Genomic DNA, 23,322 nt, shown 5'->3' on the forward strand with positions numbered 1-23,322 from the left:
AGGAGCAAATATGCACACTGGAGTCAAAGTGACGATTTTCCATTCCCTTTGCATTGCTATAGCTAGCACCAGTCTCATAGACTCAGCCTAGCAGCAGGCTTAACATGCTTGCTCATAATTTTCTAGATAGGTTTTGCCCGTAGCCCTGGGCAACCAAACGAAAGCTTTGTACAAGCTATCCCCATTGGGCAATGATTTCTTCTTGTACACCCAACGTGATCCAACCACTTTCTGAGCTTGTGGCAAGTCTACAATTTCAAAACATTTTGCTTCACTAAGGATTCAAATTCATCATCCATCGCAGCATTCCACAATTCTTATTCCTCAGGAGGTCTAGTTACCATCTCCTGGAAACTTTGAGACTCTACCATGTTTGACAGATCCTAACAACCTGAGTAACACCAAACCTTTGTGGCGGCACTCCTTTATTTTCTTGTTGGACCTGCGGAAAATCAACACACTTGTGTTTTTTCTCTTCTTTATCAGAGTCTGAACTGCTGTCCTCTCTCTCTCTTCACTCTAGGAATGTGACCTTGAGTAGAGGAGGATGGTGCTCTGGCTACTGATTACGACTCTGCAGGCTGTTCAGTTAAGGCAGGCAGAAAAACCTCTGAATTAGAATGAACATGCTCCTAACCTGTGTGTCTCTCAAAGTTGGCACTTCTAGAGACCACAATTCTGCCAAAAATTCAGACTAAATCTGTAACCTTTCGTGTTTTCTGAATAACCTGTAAATCTTAATCTTTGATACCTGGGTTTACCTTTAGTTCTTTGTGCACTTGGTATCAAGACATTACTGGCAAGCTCCCAAACCTTCTCAGGTGTTTCAAAGAGGTTTCTTTTGCCAAACAACATGTAATGGGGTGTTTCCTGAATACTGGAACTCCAGAGACGATTAATTACGGAGTGGCAGCACAGACAGCCTTCTCCTCAAATAGTGAAAGGGTAGTTTTGCATCCCTCAAGCATGCAGTCACGCATCACCTGCAAAACTCCCAAGCCGCCTCTCTGATACCCCGCTTCTCCTGAAGGCTTAAAGGGTTAGTTGTTCTGTGCACAATCCTCTTCTTTGCCAACCAGAATTGAAAGGCTTTACTCATGTACTTCGCGATCTGTTTGTAGCCTCGCTACCTTATAGGGTGGTTTCTTTCAACCATGGCAACCCAATCCTGGAACCTCTCACAGGCTTCTGCTTTTGATTTTAACAGTAGACAATAAGAGTACCTACTATAATCATCCACAATCAACATGATGTAACGTGCACCCCTTGGCTGGCTGGGAAAGGTCCAGCAAGGTCAGAATGGACCAAAAGCAAAGGTCTGTCTGTTTGTCTATTGCTTACTTTTAGCAACAGGAAAGGCTTTGACTTTGCAGCCACTACAAACAGAACACTCCAGGTAATGTTTACAGGGTTTTACTTGTATGTCAGCACACCTTTAGCTAACTGGTTTTTATAGTAGACCATTCTTGCATGACCTTAGTACACGGTGTAACTTCAGCACACAGTTGTCGTAAAGGCTTATTAGACAGACTGGATAGTTGTTTTACACTCCCACTAGTACCTTTGGGAATCATGTGGTACAACATATCCCTTTAGTTGTCCCTTTGCACACAACACGTTATTTCTGTTCACATAGCACATGTCATTATTAAATGTGACTTTATACCCCCCTGAACAAGGCATGGAACACTTAACAAATTAAAGTCTAGGTGGGGACTAGTAACACATTTTGAATATTTAGTCCAAAATGCAGGTACATTACACAGTTCCTTTGTAAAGACACCTCTGATGATGAACCATCAGCAAGGCTTACGTGGAAATGGTAGCAGCAGTTTCATCTCGAAGCAAACACCGTCGCTACACAATGTGCCGTGCAGGCACTATCCATCAACCAGCTGCTTTGCTTTTTTCACAGCACTAGACACCGCCAACATAGCTGCGCCATACCGTCAGGCTTGTTCTGGCTGTAAATCTTCCGCTTCTGTCCTTTCATCTGCCTTTTATTGCCGGGCGTCTGGACAGTTTCTGGCGATGTGGATTTTACGGACCCACAGCAGTAACATCTCCGACAGAATAGGCTTTCACAGGCACCGCCTCCTGATGAAACCTTCACCTCAGAGCATTGTCGCCTCATAGGGCAGCTCCAACAGCACGCTCCTGCTGGAATTCCCTCTGTTGCTGACCTTCAAGCAGCTTAGCAGTCACGAAGGAAAGTGTGAGGCCTGCTTCTTTCACACTTTGTAAACTGTAAACCAGCTGATCCCAACCTTGATCAAGTGATGATAAGATGATATAAGATTTATGGGACTCTGGAAAAACCATCCCACGGTCTTCCAATTGGATCTAATAGGGGACCCTATTAGCTGCAAATGAGTAGAAACGCGACTCACCAGCTTTCAGCTTTGCAGTTATATAGCTGATCGGGCTATCAGCATTTTAGACCCTGCTGTATCTTGCTGATATATGTTGGCCTTGAGCCTCCCAACATTCTTTCTCAAGGCTCACAGTGTCCCGAACATACAGAAGCTGGGAGTTCTCCACGGCCAGAATTATGGAGGCATCGGCTTTTTTTTGATCAGCTGCCGACTACTGCCGCAGCAGCCGGGGCGTCTCCACCACAGACCACAAATCTTCCCGGAATAAGATAGGATCTGCATCTTTTACACGCCTACCGACGGGGCAGTTGTCCTCATTAAGGGCGTTCAAACGGCATGCCGCTGCTGTGACCGCCATCGAGACTCCTGTGTACTGGACAGCCACACCACAGCCTCACAGGAACACACAGGAACACACAGGAACCACTTTGATACTCACAGGTAGACCACACCGCCTGGGCCCATAACCTGATAGCAGAATTTGAGCTGGGCTACTTTAGAGTAGAACTAGTGGTCTTGTACAGCAACACTCCCACCTTCACGAAGTAAACTCCGCACAGCTTTGTCATTCATAAGAAGGCTTTTATCATTCAGTTGCTCTATGTACAAGTAACTATATACAACGAAGAATATTCAGCAGACAATCAAAGTGCTTCGCCTAACACCTGTTTCCCAAAGGAACACTGAACCAGTATCATACAAGTGCTTTTATACAAGACTCAACCAATCATGTTAAAGGTCACTTGGAACAGGTAAGAACCGGTTTGTCAGCTCAGTCTCATGCTGACTCATGCTGGATAGGATATGGACACTTTAACTATCATGACAAGATAGGTAGGTAGGTAGGTAGGTAGGTAGGTAGGTAGGTAGGTAGGTAGATAGGTAGGTAGGTAGATAGATAGATAGATAGATAGATAGATAGATAGATAGATAGATAGATAGATAGATAGATAGATAGATAGATAGATAGATAGATAGATAGATAGATAGATAGATAGATAGATAGAAGTCTCAAATTTTGCAATATAGCGTGTTTGTAATGTTTCTCTTATCTTTACTGATTGTTGAATTCATATGTTCACAGGGTTAGTGAGCGAGAGGCCGCATTAGAGGCAGCCTTAAAGTTGCTGCAACAGTTCTACCTGGATTTGGAAAAGTTCCTTTCCTGGCTTACAGAAGCAGAAACCACTGCCAATGTCCTGCAGGATGCTACACGCAAAGAGAGAATACTGGAGGATGCCCAAGGGGTGCGAGAACTCATGAAACAGTGGCAGGTAAGACAAGGGCTTGAAATTATAGAATTGTTTAAATTATAAAAAGGAACATGCTCACATATGTCACTGAATTTTTTTTAATAGTGTGTGTATGTTAGTGGTGATGAACTGCTAAAAGCTGCAGAAGCATTCTTCTTAACATGATACACTTTATATAAAATAATACAAAGAATATAGAACATACTTTTTATCTAAGAACTAATTCAAGTCAACTATTGTATTATATTAATGAAGATGAAGAAAAAATTGATTTTGAAGGAGAAAGCTAAATAATATTTTGCTAGCAGATTTTGTTTTGTTATAGGACAAGTAACAAACAGGTCTTAACAGTTCTTTGCTATATATTAGTACCTCATAAATTTTGTACTTATTGCAGTAAAATATATTCTTTTTTTCTGATTTTCATTTCAAAACTAGTTCAGTTTTCTGAATCATTTCCAAGAACCTATACTAGCACATGCTGTTGAGTTAAATTGCGCTAGTTATTGACAATTAGAGAACCCTTTTCTCCCTATTGGAAGCAAACAGAAAAACAGAGGCATTTTCAAAATAACTATTGTTTTTATATGAGTGTTTCAATACTGTTCAGTCAGACCTTGTGATAAGCTTGTATTTTAATTATATTTCCTATATGCATCATAATGTATGTGTGGGAGGATGTTTGATTTATCAAGTTTGATGTGCAACTTCAGCACAGTACTATGCTGTAAAATATTGTTACTAAATTATTTAGATGTTAAATGGCAACACATTCAGCTAAATCTTTTTTAAAAAGACAATATACAGACTGTGCAAATTAGTTGCTTCTTCACTTTGAATAGTTACTTGATTGCCAGCTTTGATACAGTGTTAATTACCATGATTTAACAGAGCATTGCCTTGTTCTCATAGTATGAATGTATTCTGTTTAGGGTGGGTAGTGGGATATTACTGATGTGAAAGTCACCTGATTTACTGGACATCAGATGGCACAGGTTATGTCCAAGGCAGTGAAAGGCTTATAGGAATAACTCCTGGATCTCTTAAAATTATGAATGAATCGTTGAGAATTTAACTGAGTCTGTCCCCTCTTTTAAAGGTTTCTTCTAATTCCCTGGGAAACAGCATTTATCCCAGCCAATTTTAGTCCTGAGGCCAATCAGGTGAAATCATAATGTTGGAAGATGCCACAAGGGCAATCCAGTCCCAACCCCCTGCTATGTAGAAACACCCAATCAAAGCACTCCTGACAGATCGCCATCCAGACTCTTTTTAAAAACCTCCAAAGAAAAAAGCAGCATATTCCACTATTGAACAGCCCTTACCATCAGGAAATTCTTCCTAATGTTTTGGTGGGATCTCTGGGGTATTACCTCCTTATTTGGTGTCATCTGCAAATTTGATTTCTATGCCCTCTATGCCATCATGCAGGTTATTTATACAAATATTGAATAGTACTAAGACAAAGACAGATCCCTGAGGCATCCTAGTAATGAGCTCCTTTGGACCATCACAGTCTTTCTTGAAGGGAAGGAAAATTTAAACTGCAGCCCTCCATTATGTCAACATTTTGGATTGTGTGTATGCTGTATGTGTTCTGCACTTGCTGTTCCTTGGCACCTTGGGAGAGATGCCTTGGTTAGATTATGTTAGACCTCAGCCAGACTGATCCTGCCTAGATGACACTTCTCAATAGACTTCTCTGCCTAACCTTTCCATGCCTTATCTCCATCTAATACTTTCCCTCCCACCCTTCCTTTCTTTTCCCATTGAAGATTTTCTAGGGGGCAGTTCTTCCTCCCAGTCACTCCAATTTTTCTTTTTGCCATCTCTACCCTGACTTTTCCCACTTCACCTCCACCCTTGAAGTGAAGCAGCAGTAGCCGTTTCAAATTACTAGAGGCACTAAGGAAATCCAAAATTGGCAGCCAAAATCACACAAGGAAATTCTGTGAAATCTTATCATTTAAAACTTTTTCAGTTCATTCCTTTTATCATTTTGTTAAGCCTTTTTCTGCAAATCTTGAGTTGCTTCAGGTTGTAGAAACATATCCCTCTTCTGTACCTGGCCCTAAAAATGGGTGTAGCAAGGGTGTGTGGGCCCCCTAGAGCCATGGGCATTACTTCCCATGGTCACATGCAGAGTGCATTGCAGGGCCATACCCCCCAACTGTGCCCTACCTCCTGAACTCCCCATGCCCCCCAACTGTGTCCACCCCACCCCCCAAACTCCCCATGGAGATTAGGGCAGGGGTGCAGTTGAAAGACGGCCAGTGAGGTTCGCCAAGCTGTTGAACTCCACATGGAGCTTGGGAGTGGGTCCGCTGGGCTCGCCTCACCTCCAGCTGGTTCCACTTCCAATATTTTCATTAAATTTTCCCCACACCCAGCATTGAAATTCACTCCCACCCCACACTCCACATGGATTTCAAGGGTGGGACACAGTTGTGAGGAGGCAGGGGGCAACTGTGAGAGGTGTGTGGGACCCAGGGTGAGCCCTGGGCACCATTGTATGATGTTATGCCCTGGCCCCAACTTCAGGTTGGAAATCCATATCTAGGACCAATTTCAGAATTAGATATTTTGGTTTCCTGATTATATCATTTTACTTTGTATTTTAAATATTGTATATGGATCATGTGCATGAATGCATCATTAATTAGAACTTACAATAACATAAAAGTTGAAGTGATTTACAAGTTCCTACTGTTTTCTGGAGATATACCCCCTCCCCCCCAAAAAAGCTAACAGTTACTCAGAAGAGTTGTATTATTACATGTTACTTTTATTGTCTAATTTAAATAGATCGGGTCTCCCCATGAAGCCTGAATTGATACAAGCCCATATAAAGGGAACAAAAGTAATGAACTTTACTTTCTGTTTTAGTACTTGTGGTGATGTGAAATCTCAATGTTAATTACCCTTGTGGCTTTGCAGCAATAATTATATCTGACACTGCCTTCCAGTTCTGTAATATTAGATGTAATTCTGAAATTGACATAGATTTATCCTGTTATTATATCAGTGTAATCGCTATAAATTAAACCTGTAGATCAATTTAATTATATGTTGATATCTTTCTGAAATTTAACAAAGCAGGAGTGAATGTGACAATGTTCATTATTTGAAGTAATAACTCGAGAGAATCTCAGTTTCTGAAGTTCCTGCCTTAGCTAAAATACTTTGATTAAAAAAAACTACATAGAAGGAATATATTTTGGCTCTTAGAGTAGGAAGAATATTTTCAAATGACATATTCTTTAGTAAAATAAAGTGGAAAGTTTATCAGAGATTTACAGATGATGAAATATATTTGATTGTAAATATGTGTATTAATCTTTGCATTTTGATGTTTGCTGTTTTTGTCTTACACACTTCCTTTCAAGCCACTTCCCCTCCTGCATGGTTTCCAGTGTTCATTGCAGATAGAATTAGGAATTCTGCTTAAGTGAATTCACTTACATTCAAAGTCTGTGATGCAGTCTATTATGCTTTCAACACAATGCTAAATATTCTCTCTCTCAACAAAGCCCCATGGCTTAAAGAACTTTGTTTCTTCCTGGTAGCTTCTTCAGGAAATTAAATGTCAAGGATTTTTACATAACATTGAGTTGTATACCTGGAGTAAAGGTTCTGTATTTTTGCATATTGAATGAGCCAAACTGTGGCAATTTAAAGTTAATTGGTTTCAGAGGCTAGTAAAATGTTCTAGATTGACATTCCTTGTATTAGTGATACTTGTTTTGTTATTTTTTATGTTCAGCTGATTCCGTATGGTTTTCAAGTCCACAGAGTGTCAACGGTGATTTGTCATTGTCTGCCCCTGTGTCCTGATCCTGGTAATCCCTGAAGGTCTCCCATCCAAATACTAGCCAAGGCCAACCATATTTAGCTTCCAAGATCTGATGAGACTGGGCTAGTCTGGGCTATCCAGGTCATGCTTTGTGGTTGCTGGTAGCCCATTAGAGGCTCTGGGAGCTTGCTTTCCCATTAGCCAGGTGTGTATGTGCAAAGTGCCATCAAGTCACAGCTGATATAGCAATCCTGTAGGATTTTCAAGGCAAGAGGCTGACAGAGGTGGTTTGTCATTGCCTTCGTCTACATCAGGGGTAGGGAACCTGCGGCTCTCCAGATGTTCAGGAACTACAATTCCCATCAGCCCCTACCAGCATGGCCAATTGGCCATGCTGACAGAGGCTGATGGGAATTGTAGTTCCTGAACATCTGGAGAGCCGTGGGTTCCCTACCCCTGGTCTACATAGTGACCCTGGCACTCCTTGGTGGTCATCCATCCAAGTACTAGCCAGAACCTACCATGCTTAGCTTCTGAGATCTGACCCAATCAGGCTAGCCTGGACCATCCAGACTAGGGCACTATCCAGATAAAAATACTTACATAACAAGTTTTGCTACTCCTTAACTGGTGAGTGTATCAGTTCACTGAGCTAGCTAGTTTGTGGAAATGGGATGAGGTTTTCCCCTGATAATGAGCTTAATTCCCCCAAATTGGTTGTGGTTTTGGATGAGTGTCCCAAACCTAAGTTACAGAGTCCAAATGTGTCAATACCAGTAGTCCCTCTAATCCTTCCCCAGTGCTGTGTGGAATGTCGCAGACACTGAGAGGAACTGAGAGCCACCTGGGAGAGCTTCCCCTGCTGGGCAGCCCTTTATATGGTGGCCACATGGTCACGCACCTGCATGACTTATAGGGAATGTTGGTTGATACCCATGAAAGGAAGAGCATGAGGGGCTCAGTGCTAGAAATTTGCCTCAAATAGAGCAGACTACTTATTTGATTAGTTACTAAAGAAAAGTCTTCTTAATCCAGACTGAGTAGACTGCTTATACTAGGACTGCTGTAACTGAGTCTGGCTGATTTGAAGAAGTCCTTAAGCAGGAGCCATCATGTCGATTGACTGAAACTTTGTCAGTTTAGATTAAAAGTAAAGGGATTTGAGTTAATTTGTATTTAACATCCTTTGGTTGTTAAGTGGCTGTCAAGTGGGTTCATTACTGTAAACATCTCTCTGGAGCATCAGAAAGGAAAAGACGGAGGAAAAATATGGCTTCCATTATCAGGGAATAGTAAGATAGGAGCATTCATTTGAAGCTGAACCTTCAAAGCTTTGGCTTGGAGGCTGGTGCTGGACTTGAAGAAGGGCAGGGGTGAAGGCATGCATGCACATCTACTGGATTGCTCACTCACTCTCATAGGTGCTCCATGAGTTACATGCAGATACACACCTGCATGGGGCGAGGCTGCTCAAGATTTTCCAGGGAGTCAGATGGCTATGCTTCCTTCTCTTCAGCTAAGCTCACTCCAGATCTTTCAAGACCCTGCAGCCTGCTTGGGGAGCTTGGTCCTCTTCTGGGCACACCCCCCCCCCCCAACTTCTCCCTGGAAGGTGTAATCAAAGGGCAGGAGGGAAAGAAAAAGCAGCCACCTATTGGTTATGAGGCATGCCTGCCACCACAGGAAGAAAGGTAGGGGTGAAGGCAACCAGCAAATGACAGTTGGAACAGCCTGGCATGTGTGAGCTGTTTCAGCAGTTGGAGCCATCACATGCCTTATCCCCAAGCTGCACGTGCTGGTGCTGTTGTGCTCCTCACCTGTATGTGCAGTAATTGACTGAGAGTAAGTCATCAGGGATTGGCTGGGAGTGAGTCATTGCCACTTGGCCAAAGGATTACAGTCAATAATTGCGTGATACTCACATGAAATAACCAGGTTTCAGCAAGAACTCCCCACTGCCTGATCGCCGAACATGGATTCATCCCGGTTCTGGTGCTCCCTCTCCCCCTTATCACATGTTTTTTTCAGAACCTGCATGAAAGTGCACCTTTTTAAAAAAAAAATACGTGCCAAATCCAGATTGATGGGGAGGATCAGGGTTTGAATCTAGATTTGTTTTTCCTGCCGTAGGGAGCGATGCGGAGCTTTCCAGCCAATCAGAGTGCTGGTGGAGGCTACGTTGAAATATAACTGCATGGAACATGATTTCTATTGGTATCTTTCTCTTGCGTGATTTAAGAAATAGATTCCTCTAGGTAAATTTAGGTTGACGAATATGCATTTTATGAAAACTTTTTTAGAAATAGCCTCATGCTTTTGTACATCCCAAGAGTGTTAAAGAATCATTATTGCTGTAGAAATTGTTGCTATGCATTGCAACTATTGTACTGCTGAAGGGGTTTCCTTATGTTAAGGAAAGGTTTATTCTCAGAATAGTATCTTCATGCATAAAACAGGAGCTCATTTATATTCAGAATTTGCTGGCTTGCAGTCTTGAAATCAGAGCAGTCTTTTACTCAACATTATAGAGCTGTTTGAAGAGTCTGTTTTTATGCAGACTTTCACTTTTGGATCTTTTTATTGATTAGTGTTAAGAAAACAGGCTCTGTCCAAAGTACAGATATAAAATCTACATTCTTTTCAATGTGCAGACAGCTTTGTTAATGTTTGTCTTTTGCTACCATGGGTCTGCTGAAGCAGAATACATTTAGATTTGTATGTTTAAATTGTTAGGTGCTGACCATGTTATGTTGACCCAGTGCATGAATATTAAGAGTATTTGCCTAAAGTACAATCCTAAACAGTTACAACCTCATGTATGTGTGATCATTTCTCTATTTTATTATTAATTAGAACAATCTGTAAACTATTTTGTATGCACATACAATCAGACACACAAAATATTTGTTCTGGCACTCTCAATAAGATCATGAGACCACAGATTTGACTAGTTTTATTTAATTTATTTAATTAGCTGATTATAATTTATTCAAATATGCTATTTTGGAAGAGCAATCTGTGAGGAAATGCACTCTGGCTCCAAAAACAGCTGGTGGATTTTGCCAGCATTGGTTATCCTCACCTGCACACATAAAATGCTGAGAGGTGCTGAGCCTCTCTTGCTGTGCCATAAGGCCTCTACCAGGTTTGTAAAGATATTGCTTGGCACCAAAGGTGCGTCTTCCAAAATACAGCCTGGAATAAGATCTGTGATGGGTTGCTCTGGACTAGGGGTGTGCACCAGACTTTTTTCTTCTTTTTTTGGTATTTTTCATGTACATCTTTTAAAAACCCAGAATTTTTTTTTTTAAAAAAAAAAACCAAACCTCCATGGTGATATGAGTTTTTCTCCTAGCTTTTTTCAACTTTTTGAAATTGTTCAGGTCTGTTAAACCTGATCCTGAAAAATTCTGAGTCACTTAGCTCTGCTTCTTCCCTTCTGCCTCTGAAGTCCAATTGATCTTCAGAGGCAGTGGAGAGAGCTGAATTCTGGACCTGACCAGACTGTGCCCAGTGTTTAGCTCTTTTCCCTCTGCTGCCTCTGCATTTCAGAGTTAGCATTTAGCAGGTGATGGAGGGGGTACCCAACATTTCTTAACAGGCAGTGGGGCCAAAGCAGCCCAAAAATATCAAAAAATGTCAGCATTTTTCAGGATCTGACTTTTGTCTCCCTTATCTTACCACTATTTTTTTCAACCAAAACTACACCTGGATTTATTTTGGTTCAGCCTTATTCTAGACACACACTCCATCAAAACTGGTGCTTCAGCGTACTTGTTATTCATCTCTACCTGCAACCCACCCTATCCCTTTAAATGTTTAAAATGTTCCATGTGTGTGTTTCTTTAAAATGTTCCATGTGTGTTTCTTTAAAATGAGAGGTAAATTGTTGAAGAAAGCAGGGTGAAAGGGAAATGAGAGATGATTGGTTGTCACTGAAGATGATTCTGTGCTGAACTAAGAGGGGTAGAGAGAGTCAGTCTGTGCTGATCTGAGAGAGGGAGGCTGTGCTAAACTTATAGTGAGAAGGGGGCTTGATGATGTTAACAGCCTAGTGTTATACAAAGTGTAGAACTGCCCAAAGAAATAGGTAGAAAGTGTTTAGAAATGGAATGAGGTCCTAACATGGTCTCAGAGATGTAAAGGAATGAGAGAGTGTGTTGATGTGAAGTAAAAGTCATCTTAGCAGAAATTGTTTTCTCAGGCTGATTTTGCACTTTCTCAATGCTCCGTGGTTTAGCTGCGGGGCTTCTCGCCCTGCTTGTAGTTCTCCACCGCTGCCCGGTTCTTTCCTTTGCTCAAGTCAAGGCCAGTGTGGGAAAGCCCAGAATGGTTCCCCACAAGCCCGGGCTTTCCCATAAGCACTGCTTAAGCACAATGAGCTCTTCTGTATTCATGGGCAACCTCTGTTTCCTGCATTCGGATAGGCTGAATCTTGCCCCATTCCCCCTACTCACTTTCACAATGTTAGTTTTACATGACTTTGAACACAAAACAGGCACTGAGAACCGGTGTCCTTGCCACCACTCCAGTCTAAAATCCTTGCATGTGCGACAGGATCACTGTCCTCCACCAGCACCCCATCTAAAATGTAAATCTAAAATCCTTACATGTGCGAGAGAATCGCTGCCCTCCCGTTTGCAGCACCTGCACAAACTGCTTTTCTGCCCAAGGTTTCTCCCTCCTTTCCAAAAACCAAGGTTTCTCCCTCCACTTTTTTCACTGCAAGGAGGGGGGAATGGCACCATTTCTCAGCAGTGGCAAAGCCACCAGGGGATGGGGGTGTGCACAGTGCACCAGGCACACCGATTCTGGTCACATGGGGGGCGGAAAACCCCACTGCCCCCCCTGTGGCGCCCCCCCCCACTTACTTTTAGGAATGGAACATCCCAGAGAAGAAGCCTGCCTGTGTTGCCTGGGCCTGGCTTCTTCGGCCTGCTCCTTTCCCAAAAGTAAGTGGAATTAAGTGTCGCGGGGGCGGGGGGGGGGGGCTGAGGGCGGGGGCGCCTGGGGGGGGCAAAAAAGCCAGAGTGTGCACCGGGCGCACTCTGGCCTAGCTATGCCTCTGTTTCTCAGTGCCTCACAATTGGTGGGGCGGGCCAGAGCAGCGAGGCAGGAAAACTGGTCCTGTTTCTGCTACAGAAGAGTTTTGCATGGTGGTGGAAGCCCCTGGAGCAACAAAGGAGTATTTCAAAAGAACCTCAATGGTTGCAGTTCAGGAAATCCACGGAGCAAAGCCATTGCTGCGGGGCAGCTCTGGGGCAAAAACATGCAGCACCAGAGGCCGTGCAAAACTCTCCAGGTTGCATCGGGGCATTCCCCGTGCCAACAGAGGGGCTATTTTGGCATGCAAAATCAGCCTCAGATTGTTTTATCTATTGTAAAATATTTTTAAAAACCTTTAAGCTAATGAACATATATAAATAAACTTTTAATTTGTTAAATTTTACCTGGAATCCCACAGTAGTAATTTCCTCAGGATCACATAGCCATTTGAAACTGATTTGAAGCTCAGACATGTTACTTTAGGAGGAATTTAAAAAGGATTTGGATTACATTCTTGGTGGTAGCAATATACAGATATGGAAAGAAAGGAATAAATAATTATTTTGCAGCTATTATATTTATTTACAAAGGAAAAGGACAGTGGTCATCACAGTGCCAAACTAGTTATGGCCTAACCAGTCAAAGACACAGCCTATTTAATCTCTGTTGACATGGCAAGGAGCCAATCCAGGGAAACCCAAAAAATCCTTCTTGGCCCAACATTGGTGACTAGCTAATCCTGTGATATCCCCAGGGAGAGTGTGTTGGTCAGCAGCTGGTGGCAAAGGCCTGCCTGAAAGGAGCAAAGCTTATGTATATAACTCCTCACTACATTTGCCTATTGTCAGCAAATCCTTAGCCCCCAACAATATTGCCTCACACCTCATTTGAAAGGAACAGGGCAAACAGATTAATGGCTGTAGTGCTGTGAATGGACTTTTTTAAATTAAAAATGTTCCTCGTATTAAACTCAGAGTTTGTGCTTTGTTTCCACTGAAAACAGTCAAATTTATCTGTTTCATTTTTTTCTTTTTCATCTTCAGCTCACTCCAGTGATGTTGCCTCCACTGCATGTTCTTAGTTTGACATTTACTCTCACAATGCAGTTTATCTTCTAATATAACTTATTGAGATTAATATCAGAAATACTATTTCTCTGTATCCATGTGTTTAAAAAGAGAGTTTATCCCATTGGGATTCCAAAGGGAGTTTATCCCATTGGTTTCCAATGCACTGTTAAGGCAGAAAATCATGCACAATTATTTCTAATATTAATCTAAATAAGATATATAAACTACATTTATATCTTTGTATTCCCAATCAGACCATTTCAGAGCAATCTTTAATAAGGCATATTTACTGCCTTTATTACAATCAGGTATATTTATTACATGTTTATCCTGATTATTCTTGAAGGGTGGTATACCTGGTTTTCCCATTATACATTTGATCTTCACAATGACCCTTTAAGATAGCTTGCTAGATACATAACAACAGGGGATATTTTCAGACAATGTCCCAGAGAGAAATGTCATGCTGTACCTCTGAATTCTCTTTCTCACAGCAAATGTATAACAGATTACAATCAGGATAAAGAAGCCCGTTTTCCTGTTTTTGCATTTCACATGCATCCATGCAGGCAGTGATTGGAGCCCATGGGAACAATTCAGGTTGCTATTGCACCTGCGCATAGAGATGCATCTATTTTTTTAATCACTTCACGCACATGTGAACCCCCACAGCCATGCCGATGTCCCACGTTACGACCATCTGCGCCTGTATAGCTATGTAGATGCAAGTGGCAAAAAAACTTTTTTAAGGAAAAGGGAGGCAAATAAAGCACCTCCTGCCTGGCAGTTCGCTCGTGAGTGGCTGCAACCTGAGATTTCTGAAAAGGTTTATTTCTTTAATGATTTTCAAAAAGCCTGGATTGGGGGAAATAACACGAGGCAGACTCATTTGGGGTGGGTGAGATCTGTGTGAAGTCCCCCCCAAAACAGGTTATTTATTGGCCCATGTGGAAGTGACCTTATGGGTTTTTTTTAAAAAAAAAAGATTTCTTGCTCCTTCTATTGTAGAGACATAAGCGAAAATGTGCAAGCCTGTTTAAAAAATCTGGGTTAACTGGGCAGAAATGGGAGAGGGAAATCCACTGTTGCAGCTTAGGTCACAAGTCCCTGACCATATTCTCTTCTGAGTTGCTCAATCACCTTTTCCCCTGGCCCTTTGCTTCTTTCTTTCTTCTTTCTCTTATGTACTGCCTTCTTAATAACTACCCCAGAATGTTTCAGTGTGGAAATTCTGGGTGAGAATGGGAGACAAAAAGTTTATATTTTTCTAGCTGGTAGGCCAGAACATGGCTGCCAGGCCCCTCACCAGGCAACTGTTGGTAGACTTATCTTGCTGGTGAGACCTTCACTGGCAATGTATTGACATTACTCCATAAGTACCTGGAAGTGATGTTAACATGACTCTGGAGAATGCTAGGGACAGAGTGACATTTAGTAAATGCCAAAGTGTTCCCAGGCAATGTGCTGGTGTCACTTCTGGACTCACAGGGAGTGATGTCAGTGCATGGGTAAACTGCTGGTAGCCTCTCAGTTCCCTTCCATTTTCCCACCTACTGGCTAGCTGAGCAGCATCAAAAAAGCACCTATTGGCAGAGGAAAATCCCCTGCTCCCAGTGGGGACCTGGTAAACCTAGGCTACATAATCTATTCAAACTCAGACCTGGAGAATCTTTGATAGATGGGAATCAGGAAGTCTTAGGTTAGGGTCCCCTTCCCCCGCCCCCTGGGTCAAATCAGGTTGTCTGTCTTTGATTTCCTTGTGTGAACCTTTGAGTGGGAAGAAGTTTGATTTCTGTTGCTGTACTATGCACTAGTTTATATGTTAACTGTGGTTCCCGGGGGGATATTGTATTGTTCCAGGTAGGAATACCCCCTTCTGGTAGTACCCACATGGAGGCCCTAGATGGGGCAGGGATCCCAGTGATACAAGGGCGTGGGAGGTTTGGCGGTAGGCCTAGACCGCATGCGAGACACAGGACGAGATATGGTGATGCTCGCTCTCTGTCTGATCTACGGCCTATCCCAAGAGATGCCGGTTGTGGGGTAAGGGCTAATTACTCTGCTCCTAGGCTGCTGTTGATGAACGCAAGGTCGATTAATATTAACAAATATGCTACCCCTCTGGGGAGTATCTCAGAGGAATTGCAAGCGCTTTCGCCGACCTTGTGGTGTATGTCCAGCGGAAACCTGGGTGAGGGAGGGCAAGACAGTAGCTCTCAATAACCTCGCCCCAGATGGTACCGTGGCAGTCCAGCAGCCTCGGAGTCAGGGCCGGGGGGGTGGCGTGGCGATGCTCGTACGAGATTCCATTCCTTTCAGGACGTCCCCTGTCCCAGTGATTGTTGGCATAGAGTGTTTAGGCCTCCATTGGGACCACCTAGAGAGGCTGGCTGTTCTGCTTGTGTACCGGTTGCCTAGCGCACCGGCAGACAGCCTATCACAGCTCTTAGAGGTTGTTTCTGAGTGGGCGCTGGAGCACCCGCGCTTGATTGTGTTGGGTGACTTCAACGTCCATGTGGATTCAGCCTCCTCCTCGGTAGCCGTTGATCTAGTGTCATCCATGGCGATGCTAGGCCTCTCTCTTGTAAACACCGGTGTTCCTACCCATCAAGGAGGCCACACTCTGGACCTAATCTTTGCGGCAGGTGTGCATGTGGCCTTATCCTCTGTAGAAAGAGTGCCGTCTTTGGGTCCTTTCTTGGACCACTTCAGCTTACTTGACCCAATGAATGTGGACAGGACCCTGGATGCTGTACGATCTACCACTTGTCCTTTTGACCCGTGCCCTTCCTGGTTGGTGAAAGCCAGCAGGAAGGAGCTTCAGAGCCACCTGTTGGATATAGTCAATGGCTTCCTTGAGCAAGGAGTTTTCCCTGGTCATCTTAAAGAGGTGGTGGTCCGCCCGCTCCTAAAAAGACCGTCTTTGGATCCAAGGGATCCGGCCAATTACCGCCCAGTTTCAAATTTACCATTCTTGGGTAAGGTAATTGAGCGAGCAGTAGCGGATCAGCTCCAAGGGTTCCTGGATGATGCAAACGTACTGGATCCCTTTCAGTCCGGCTTCCGTGCTGGTCATGGAACCGAGACGGTGTTGGTTGCCGTTGTGGACGATCTCCGGTTGCACTTGGATAGAGGCGGGTCGGCGCTGCTGGTGTTGTTAGATCTCACCCCAGTGTTCGACATAGTAGATCATGACCTTCTGGTCCACTGCCTCACTGGTATTGGGATTCGGGGTTCAGCCTTGAACTGGCTGACCTCATTTCTCCAAGACCGGGGACAGCAGGTAGCGTCGGGGAGTGAGATCTCTGGACGACGCCCCATCATGTGTGGGGTGCCACAAGGAGCGATGCTCTCTCCGATGCTCTTTAACATCTATATGCACCCCCTGGCAAGTTTAGTCCGGAGTTTTGGGCTGCGGTGTCACCAATATGCTGATGACACCCAGCTTTTGTTCACAATGGAGGGCCAACCGACCTCGGCTCCTGATGCTCTCCAGCGTTGTTTAGATGCCGTGGCTGGTTGGTTGAGTGCGAGTCGGCTGAAGTTGAATCCTACAAAGACGGAAGTCATGTGGCTAGGTCGAGGGGAGTGTCCGGCGGCCTTTAGTCTGCCTATGCTGCACTGCGAGGTATTAACATTAGCCTCGTCCGCCAAAAACCTCGGGGTGATACTGGACCCATCACTATCGTTCGTTGCCCAGGTCACCCAGACAGCTAAGGCGGCATTCTACCATCTGCGGCAGGCTAGACAACTGACCCCCTACCTCTCCCTCTCTGATCTGGCCACAGTGATCCATGCCATGGTCACCTCTAGGTTAGACTACTGTAACTAGCTCTATGCGGGCTTACCCTTAGCCATGATCCGGAAATTGAAGCTCGTGCAAAATGCGGCAGCCAGGTTGCTGATGGGAACATCTATTAGGAACCGGATTACTCCGGTCCTATCAAAACCAGAACCTGGCTGCCGATCGAGTACCGGGTCATGTTTAAGGTTCTGGTTTTGACCTTTAAAGCTATTTGTGGCCTTGGACCAGCATACCTACGGGACCGTCTCTCCCTATATCACCCTGCTAGGCCCCTCCGCTCCTCGGAGGCGGACCTTCTGGTGATCCCTGGCCCCAAAATGATCCAGCTGGCCTCCACAAGGGCCAGGGCTTTTACGGCCCTGGCCCCTACCTGGTGGAACAGGCTCCCAAGTGAGATCAGGGCCCTGCGGGACATACAGAGTTTCCGCAGGGCCTGTAAAACGGACCTGTTCTGCCAGGCATTTGGCCAGCTGGGATAACATCTCACTTCTTTGGAAAAACTGGCCTCCTGTGGGGACTAGGAATGGGGAAGGGAAACAATTTTAATCACCATCTCAACTTTGAATTTTATAATTTGTATATGGTTTTAACTGGGATTGGGGGTGTATTGGATTTTAATTGTTTATATGTATGATGGACACCGCCCTGAGCCCTTCGGGGAAGGGCGGTATAGAAATTTAATAAAATAAAATAAAAATAAATAAATAAAATAGTTTCTGTCTTTTCTTTAACTTTCATGGTTACAATTGAAAACATTAGGAAGAAAATTGGACTAAGATGCATACTGTTTTGAATTTCATCTTCTATTTGTAGTGGGAAATTATCCAAGGAATAGGAGGGGACAGAAACAGAAAAAAATACCAACCGGTTTCACTCAGCCTGCTATCTGATTGTCATCATTAGCTTCAAACCAGTTTGCTTCAAATTGGTGATATGAAGGAATGAATGGCAATGGATATGAAGGAATGAATGGCAACTACTCAGACAGGTTTAAATCTAAGAACCTCTCTCTGAAGAAGAAGGAATTCTTCACTGGGGAAGACTGGGGGACATAATATCCAGGCAAACATCTTCTCCCCTCTCCCACTTATTGCAAAAAAGAAATGTCTTTGGAATGATGTCAGTAAACCTGAACAAACGATAATCTGAGACAGCACTGAGGGAGGGAGACAGATAATCTGAGACAGCACTGAGGGAGGGAGATGGTGTGCCATACTATGGATACATAGGTTCTTCTAAAACTTCTCTGTGAGTTTGCTTACAATAACCAGCGCATATATAAACTGGAGATGAAAGATCATAACTAGCTCTAGAAGTTCAAAAATGTTTTACATTTAGCATATAGTTAATTTCCAGTGCTTTCTTTTTAAAAAGTAAATTGAAGTATTTGTCTTTTCATAGGCACATAATTGTGACTAAACAGACACCATATAGTACATGCTGAGTGGTATGTATAAATACTTGCAAGTATGTGGAAAAATTAATACAATTCATCAATATGATATTTATTTATTTATTATATTTATATACCGCCCTCCCCCAAGGCTCAGGGCGGTGTCCATCAATAAGAACAATTTAAAACATCGTAAAACATCATAAACATCAAAATGCATAAAATGCTAAAACCACCGATGGCTTCAACCCCTCCCCCTCTTTTATGTACCCACGGGAGGCCAGGTGTTCTTATGGCGGAGTTGACATCATCCCGGCTGCCCAAACACCTGGCGGAACAGGTCCATTTTGCAGGCCCTGCGGAAACTTTGTAAGTCCCACAGGGCCCTGATCTCACCTGGAAGCCTGTTCCACCAGGTAGGGGCCAGATCCGTAAAAGCCCTGGCCCTTGTAGAGGCCAGCAAGATCGCCTTGGGGCCAGGGATCACCAGAAGGTCCGCCTCCGATGAGCGGAGGGGCCTAGAAGGGCGGTATAGGGAGAGACAGTCCCTCAGATACGCAGGGCCAAGGCCACGAATAGCTTTAAAGGTCAATACCAAAACTTTAAACATGACCCGGTACTCGATTGGCAGCCAGTGCAGTTGGTATAGGACCGGCGTAATCCGGTCCCTAGCTGTTGCTCCGGAGAGGAGCCTGCCTGCCGCATATCATCAGGCAAACACCATGGCATCACTGGAACTCACCCATTACAAGATCAGACCTCATGCCGTGAGTCTCAGTGTTTATAATGGGTATCTGGCATTCCTAACTCATCAGAACCACCATAAAATTTATGACTCTGGACCTGTACATTAGGCTAAATGAAAACAATTATCCCTGGTTCACATATCCAGTATCTTTATCTACTGTGATTACAGACCGTGTTAATTTTGGAATCACATATATTCTTTTCAGTGTCATCTTATGCACTACTAACTTTTTTGAAGCAGTAATTTTCATTAGAAGAGAAATGAGTTGATCAGATTGTATGTAAAGCGGTACCAGTTCAAAGGTGATTTTTGTATTTTCTTGGAAATATCAAACAATTCTGACTTCCAGCTTCCAGGACTACAAATGACTTCTGTTCTCCTGTGGGAGAAATGACCCTACTATCTCTTTTTCACTTGGGTGGTGATTCTCAGTGACTGTAGCCCCATGGATCAAGTGGATCTATAAGAAAGAAAGGCACAGTGCTCTAAAGAGATTTAAATGGAGGGGCGAGGGGCACTGGACAAAGACCAGCAGCCCCATCTTCTTTGCCCAATCGGAGACTGCCTACCATCACCTTGGCAATGGGAAAATAAGTAGTTTAAACTACTTTAAGCTGAAAGTGATGCTGTTTATTTCCTGAAGAAGGCAAGAAGTGAAAAAGGGAGTCTCGCCTAAAATCATATATTTCCACCAGCAAGAATATACTTCTTACAAATAGATAAGTGCAACTAAGATGTGCCTGATTTATAAACTGTGTCATAAATTTTGCTATGTTGGAATGAGAGACTTTATCAAGAGGGCTGTTAGTACATCTATGCTGTAATGTTCTTCCACAATCCAAACAATTAAAAAACTTAAGGAGCCTGCTGAGATAAAGTATTTACAACCCACCCAGAATAGAAAAGACTTGATCTTTAATTTTGATTTTGCTTAAAACTGGGAGAAAGAGAGGAGGAGAAACAATGGCAGCTTCAAAATGCAAAATGAGAGCTTTTTGGATCCATTTATACCTGTTTTACCAGACCAAATACAGGGAGTTGAATCCATGCTTATATCTGTGCAGAAAGATTTATCACAAATGAAAAATAAGGTTGATAAGGTTGACAGATGTATTCAAGATATAGCAAAATTGAAGAAAGAATTTACAGGTTTGGCTAAAGACTCACAAAATGGAAGTTAATCAGAAAGAAATACAATGCCAGGTTAAAAAATTAATTGATCTGGAGTTAAGATAGAAGGAATTTGCATTCAGAATTTGTGCCTTATCAGAGTCCTCTCTAAAGGTAATAAAAATTAATTAGAATCTACCAATATTTACTATCTTACGAAACAGAAGATGAACTTATAAGATCCAGCATGATCGAATAACCATCAAGTATTTTTTTGGTAAAATAAAAATATTTTAAAGGAAAAAGCAAACAATTCAAGTTCTAGTTTTACCTGTAAAATGTAAAGCTTCACTATCCTATTTCAAATAATACCAGAAAATATAAAGTAGATCTCTTCAGCCTTATTCATTTAAAGAAAATATTTTCCTGTTTGTTACTTTATGAGTTGGAAAGCAAATTTCATGGAGGGTTGTTCTCTCCCCATCCAATACACATTGTCAGCCTATACTCAAATCCCATATATTTTAGCCATTAAAAATATAACTGAATGCATGAAACAAATATCCTGAGATCACACGTACTTCTGAAAGGTTTCCACAGTATATCACACTCTTTTCACCATGATGGCAGTGATAGAACAAGCCCCCTTTACTATGTGAGGACTTATGATGCCTTTCTTCTGTTTTTAACCTACAAGCGAAAGGCAGTGGTAAAAAAAAATGTATGTAGCACAAGGATATTATTTTAAGATCTTGCAATTTAGGGACTTCGGCATCTGCATTCCCAGGATTTCCCTAAAGTTTGGGGAACTTTCTCTAAGGTGGATTCCGCACCAGCCAAAAAGAGCGGTGTGCAGCCAGTAAAAATGCTGTTATGGCGGAGAACAGCACAGCTGCCGCAGCTGGAGCAGAGCTGCAACAGCGTATTCCCCCCACAACAGCATTTTTGTGACTCACTAAAGGAGCAAGTCTTTTGGAAAGCAGTGGCATCCAGCCAAGTGAACGGCACCAGGTGGAAGGCACAGTTTTTTGGTGCTCCATTTTTTTTAAAAAAAATACCTCTTCTTTCCTGCTTAGCTCCATTGGGATGAGGGGACACACACCCTGCCCTTTGGACCCCTGAGTCACTGCCTCGTCCCGACGGAGCTACGCAGGGAAGAGGAGGTAAGTTTTTAAAAAGAGGTGCGCCTCTATGTAGAGGCGCCTTCACAACCTATGGTAGTGCTGGGGCCACCTACAGACAAGTGTGCAAATGGCCCCAGGCTTGCACCATGTCATGCACACCGGTGTCCCACCAATCCCATGTGGACCCATGCGGAATCCACCTAAGCATCAAAATTACACTACCAACAATGATTCTGTCACTTATAGAAGATGCTAATAGTGCAACCCTGGGTTCTATGCTATGACTTTTGACACTTAAATAAACACTCCCACTGGTCATTCTATGAGAATTGCCTAGAACCTAGAATTGCTCACTCAGCAACAATTGTACTATTAGACTGTACTAATGTACTATTAGACTGTACTATTCAGAGGTGGGATCCAGCAGGTTCTCACCAGTTCCCGAGAGTGGGTTACTGATTATTTGTGTGTGCTGAGAGGGGGTTACTAATAGGGTCTGCTTTTCTGTTAGAAATTCCATTAGGTCCAAAAATCATAAAGTCCTGTTGTTTCCTGTGTGGCTGGTTAGCAAAGGTAGAAAATGGGGAATAATTCTCCCTGTTGGGCTGTTTTAAAAAAACATGTTTTAGTAATATGGTGAAGTTCCTTGTTTAAGGAAAGTATCCTTCTTTTGATTTCTAGAAACAAAATTAAGTATTTGAAAGTATGAAGCATTTGACAGGCAGTCAATGAGAGGAGAAGTAGTTGTTTCTGTTGGCAGTAGACGATAGGGCTTGCTCTAATGAGTTTAAATTATGGACAGAAAGATACCAGCTGGAAATTAGGAACTTTTTTTTACAGTAAGAGTTTTTACAGTAACAGAGAAATTATTAATGCCCTGCCCCCGTCACGCCCTGCCCACCCCCATTGGTGCTACGCCACTGTTTGAATCCCACCACCATGGGAACCTGTTACTAAAATTTTTGGATCCCACCACTGGTACTATTGTACTATTAGACTGTACTATTAGACTGTACTATTGTACTACTGTACTAGACTGTATTATTTGTACTATTGTACTATTAGAACTGGGTTTCTACAAAAATCAGGCAGTAGTGAGGTAGCAATGACATCAGGAGATTTGTTTGCCAACATTACTAGTGCCTAGGCTGTATAAATAGCAGAATCAGATGGACATGAGGCAATACAGGGCTTAGGTAGTAAAATACACTGTACTACTTTCCCAGCATTTTTCTTTATCAGTTTCCCTATACAACTAGCACAGCATGTAAAGGACTAGGCTAGAACCTTCTTCTTGATACATTAACTGTTTTATTTATTGTAAATTTTACATGTAAAGTGATGCAACTCATTCAATCACTTCAAAATTCTATTGCCTCATTTTGTATACCAAGCCTAGATTTCAAGACTACCCAAATGTGTTCCTATAGCACTTTGAAAAAAATTCTCCAGTGCCTGCGGTCTCTATAGACCCATTTCATAAACATTTGCAAACTGAAACCAAATACCTTTGAATTATCTCCTAAGCAGTTGGAAAAAGACTGAACATTAAACAGGCTGAACCTGCAGGTTTATATGTAGACTTTGGTCAATCAATGTATGAGA

The 23,322-nt window shown here is 42.9% G+C and overlaps 1 protein-coding gene across 3 annotated transcripts in view; it reads left to right on the forward strand.

Moving 5' to 3' along the window:
• The window catches only part of DMD (dystrophin), a 1,175,169-nt gene that overhangs the window by 900,580 nt on the left and 251,267 nt on the right, over positions 1-23,322 (forward strand). For all 3 annotated transcript variants that reach the window (XM_048495459.1, XM_048495460.1, XM_048495467.1), the window contains one exon: positions 3,460-3,649. In XM_048495459.1, the coding sequence (XP_048351416.1) occupies positions 3,460-3,649 (190 nt within the window). The remainder of the gene's footprint in view (positions 1-3,459; positions 3,650-23,322) is intronic.

This window comes from Sphaerodactylus townsendi, linkage group LG04, assembly GCF_021028975.2.
Source record: "Sphaerodactylus townsendi isolate TG3544 linkage group LG04, MPM_Stown_v2.3, whole genome shotgun sequence".
Lineage (NCBI taxonomy): Eukaryota > Metazoa > Chordata > Lepidosauria > Squamata > Sphaerodactylidae > Sphaerodactylus > Sphaerodactylus townsendi.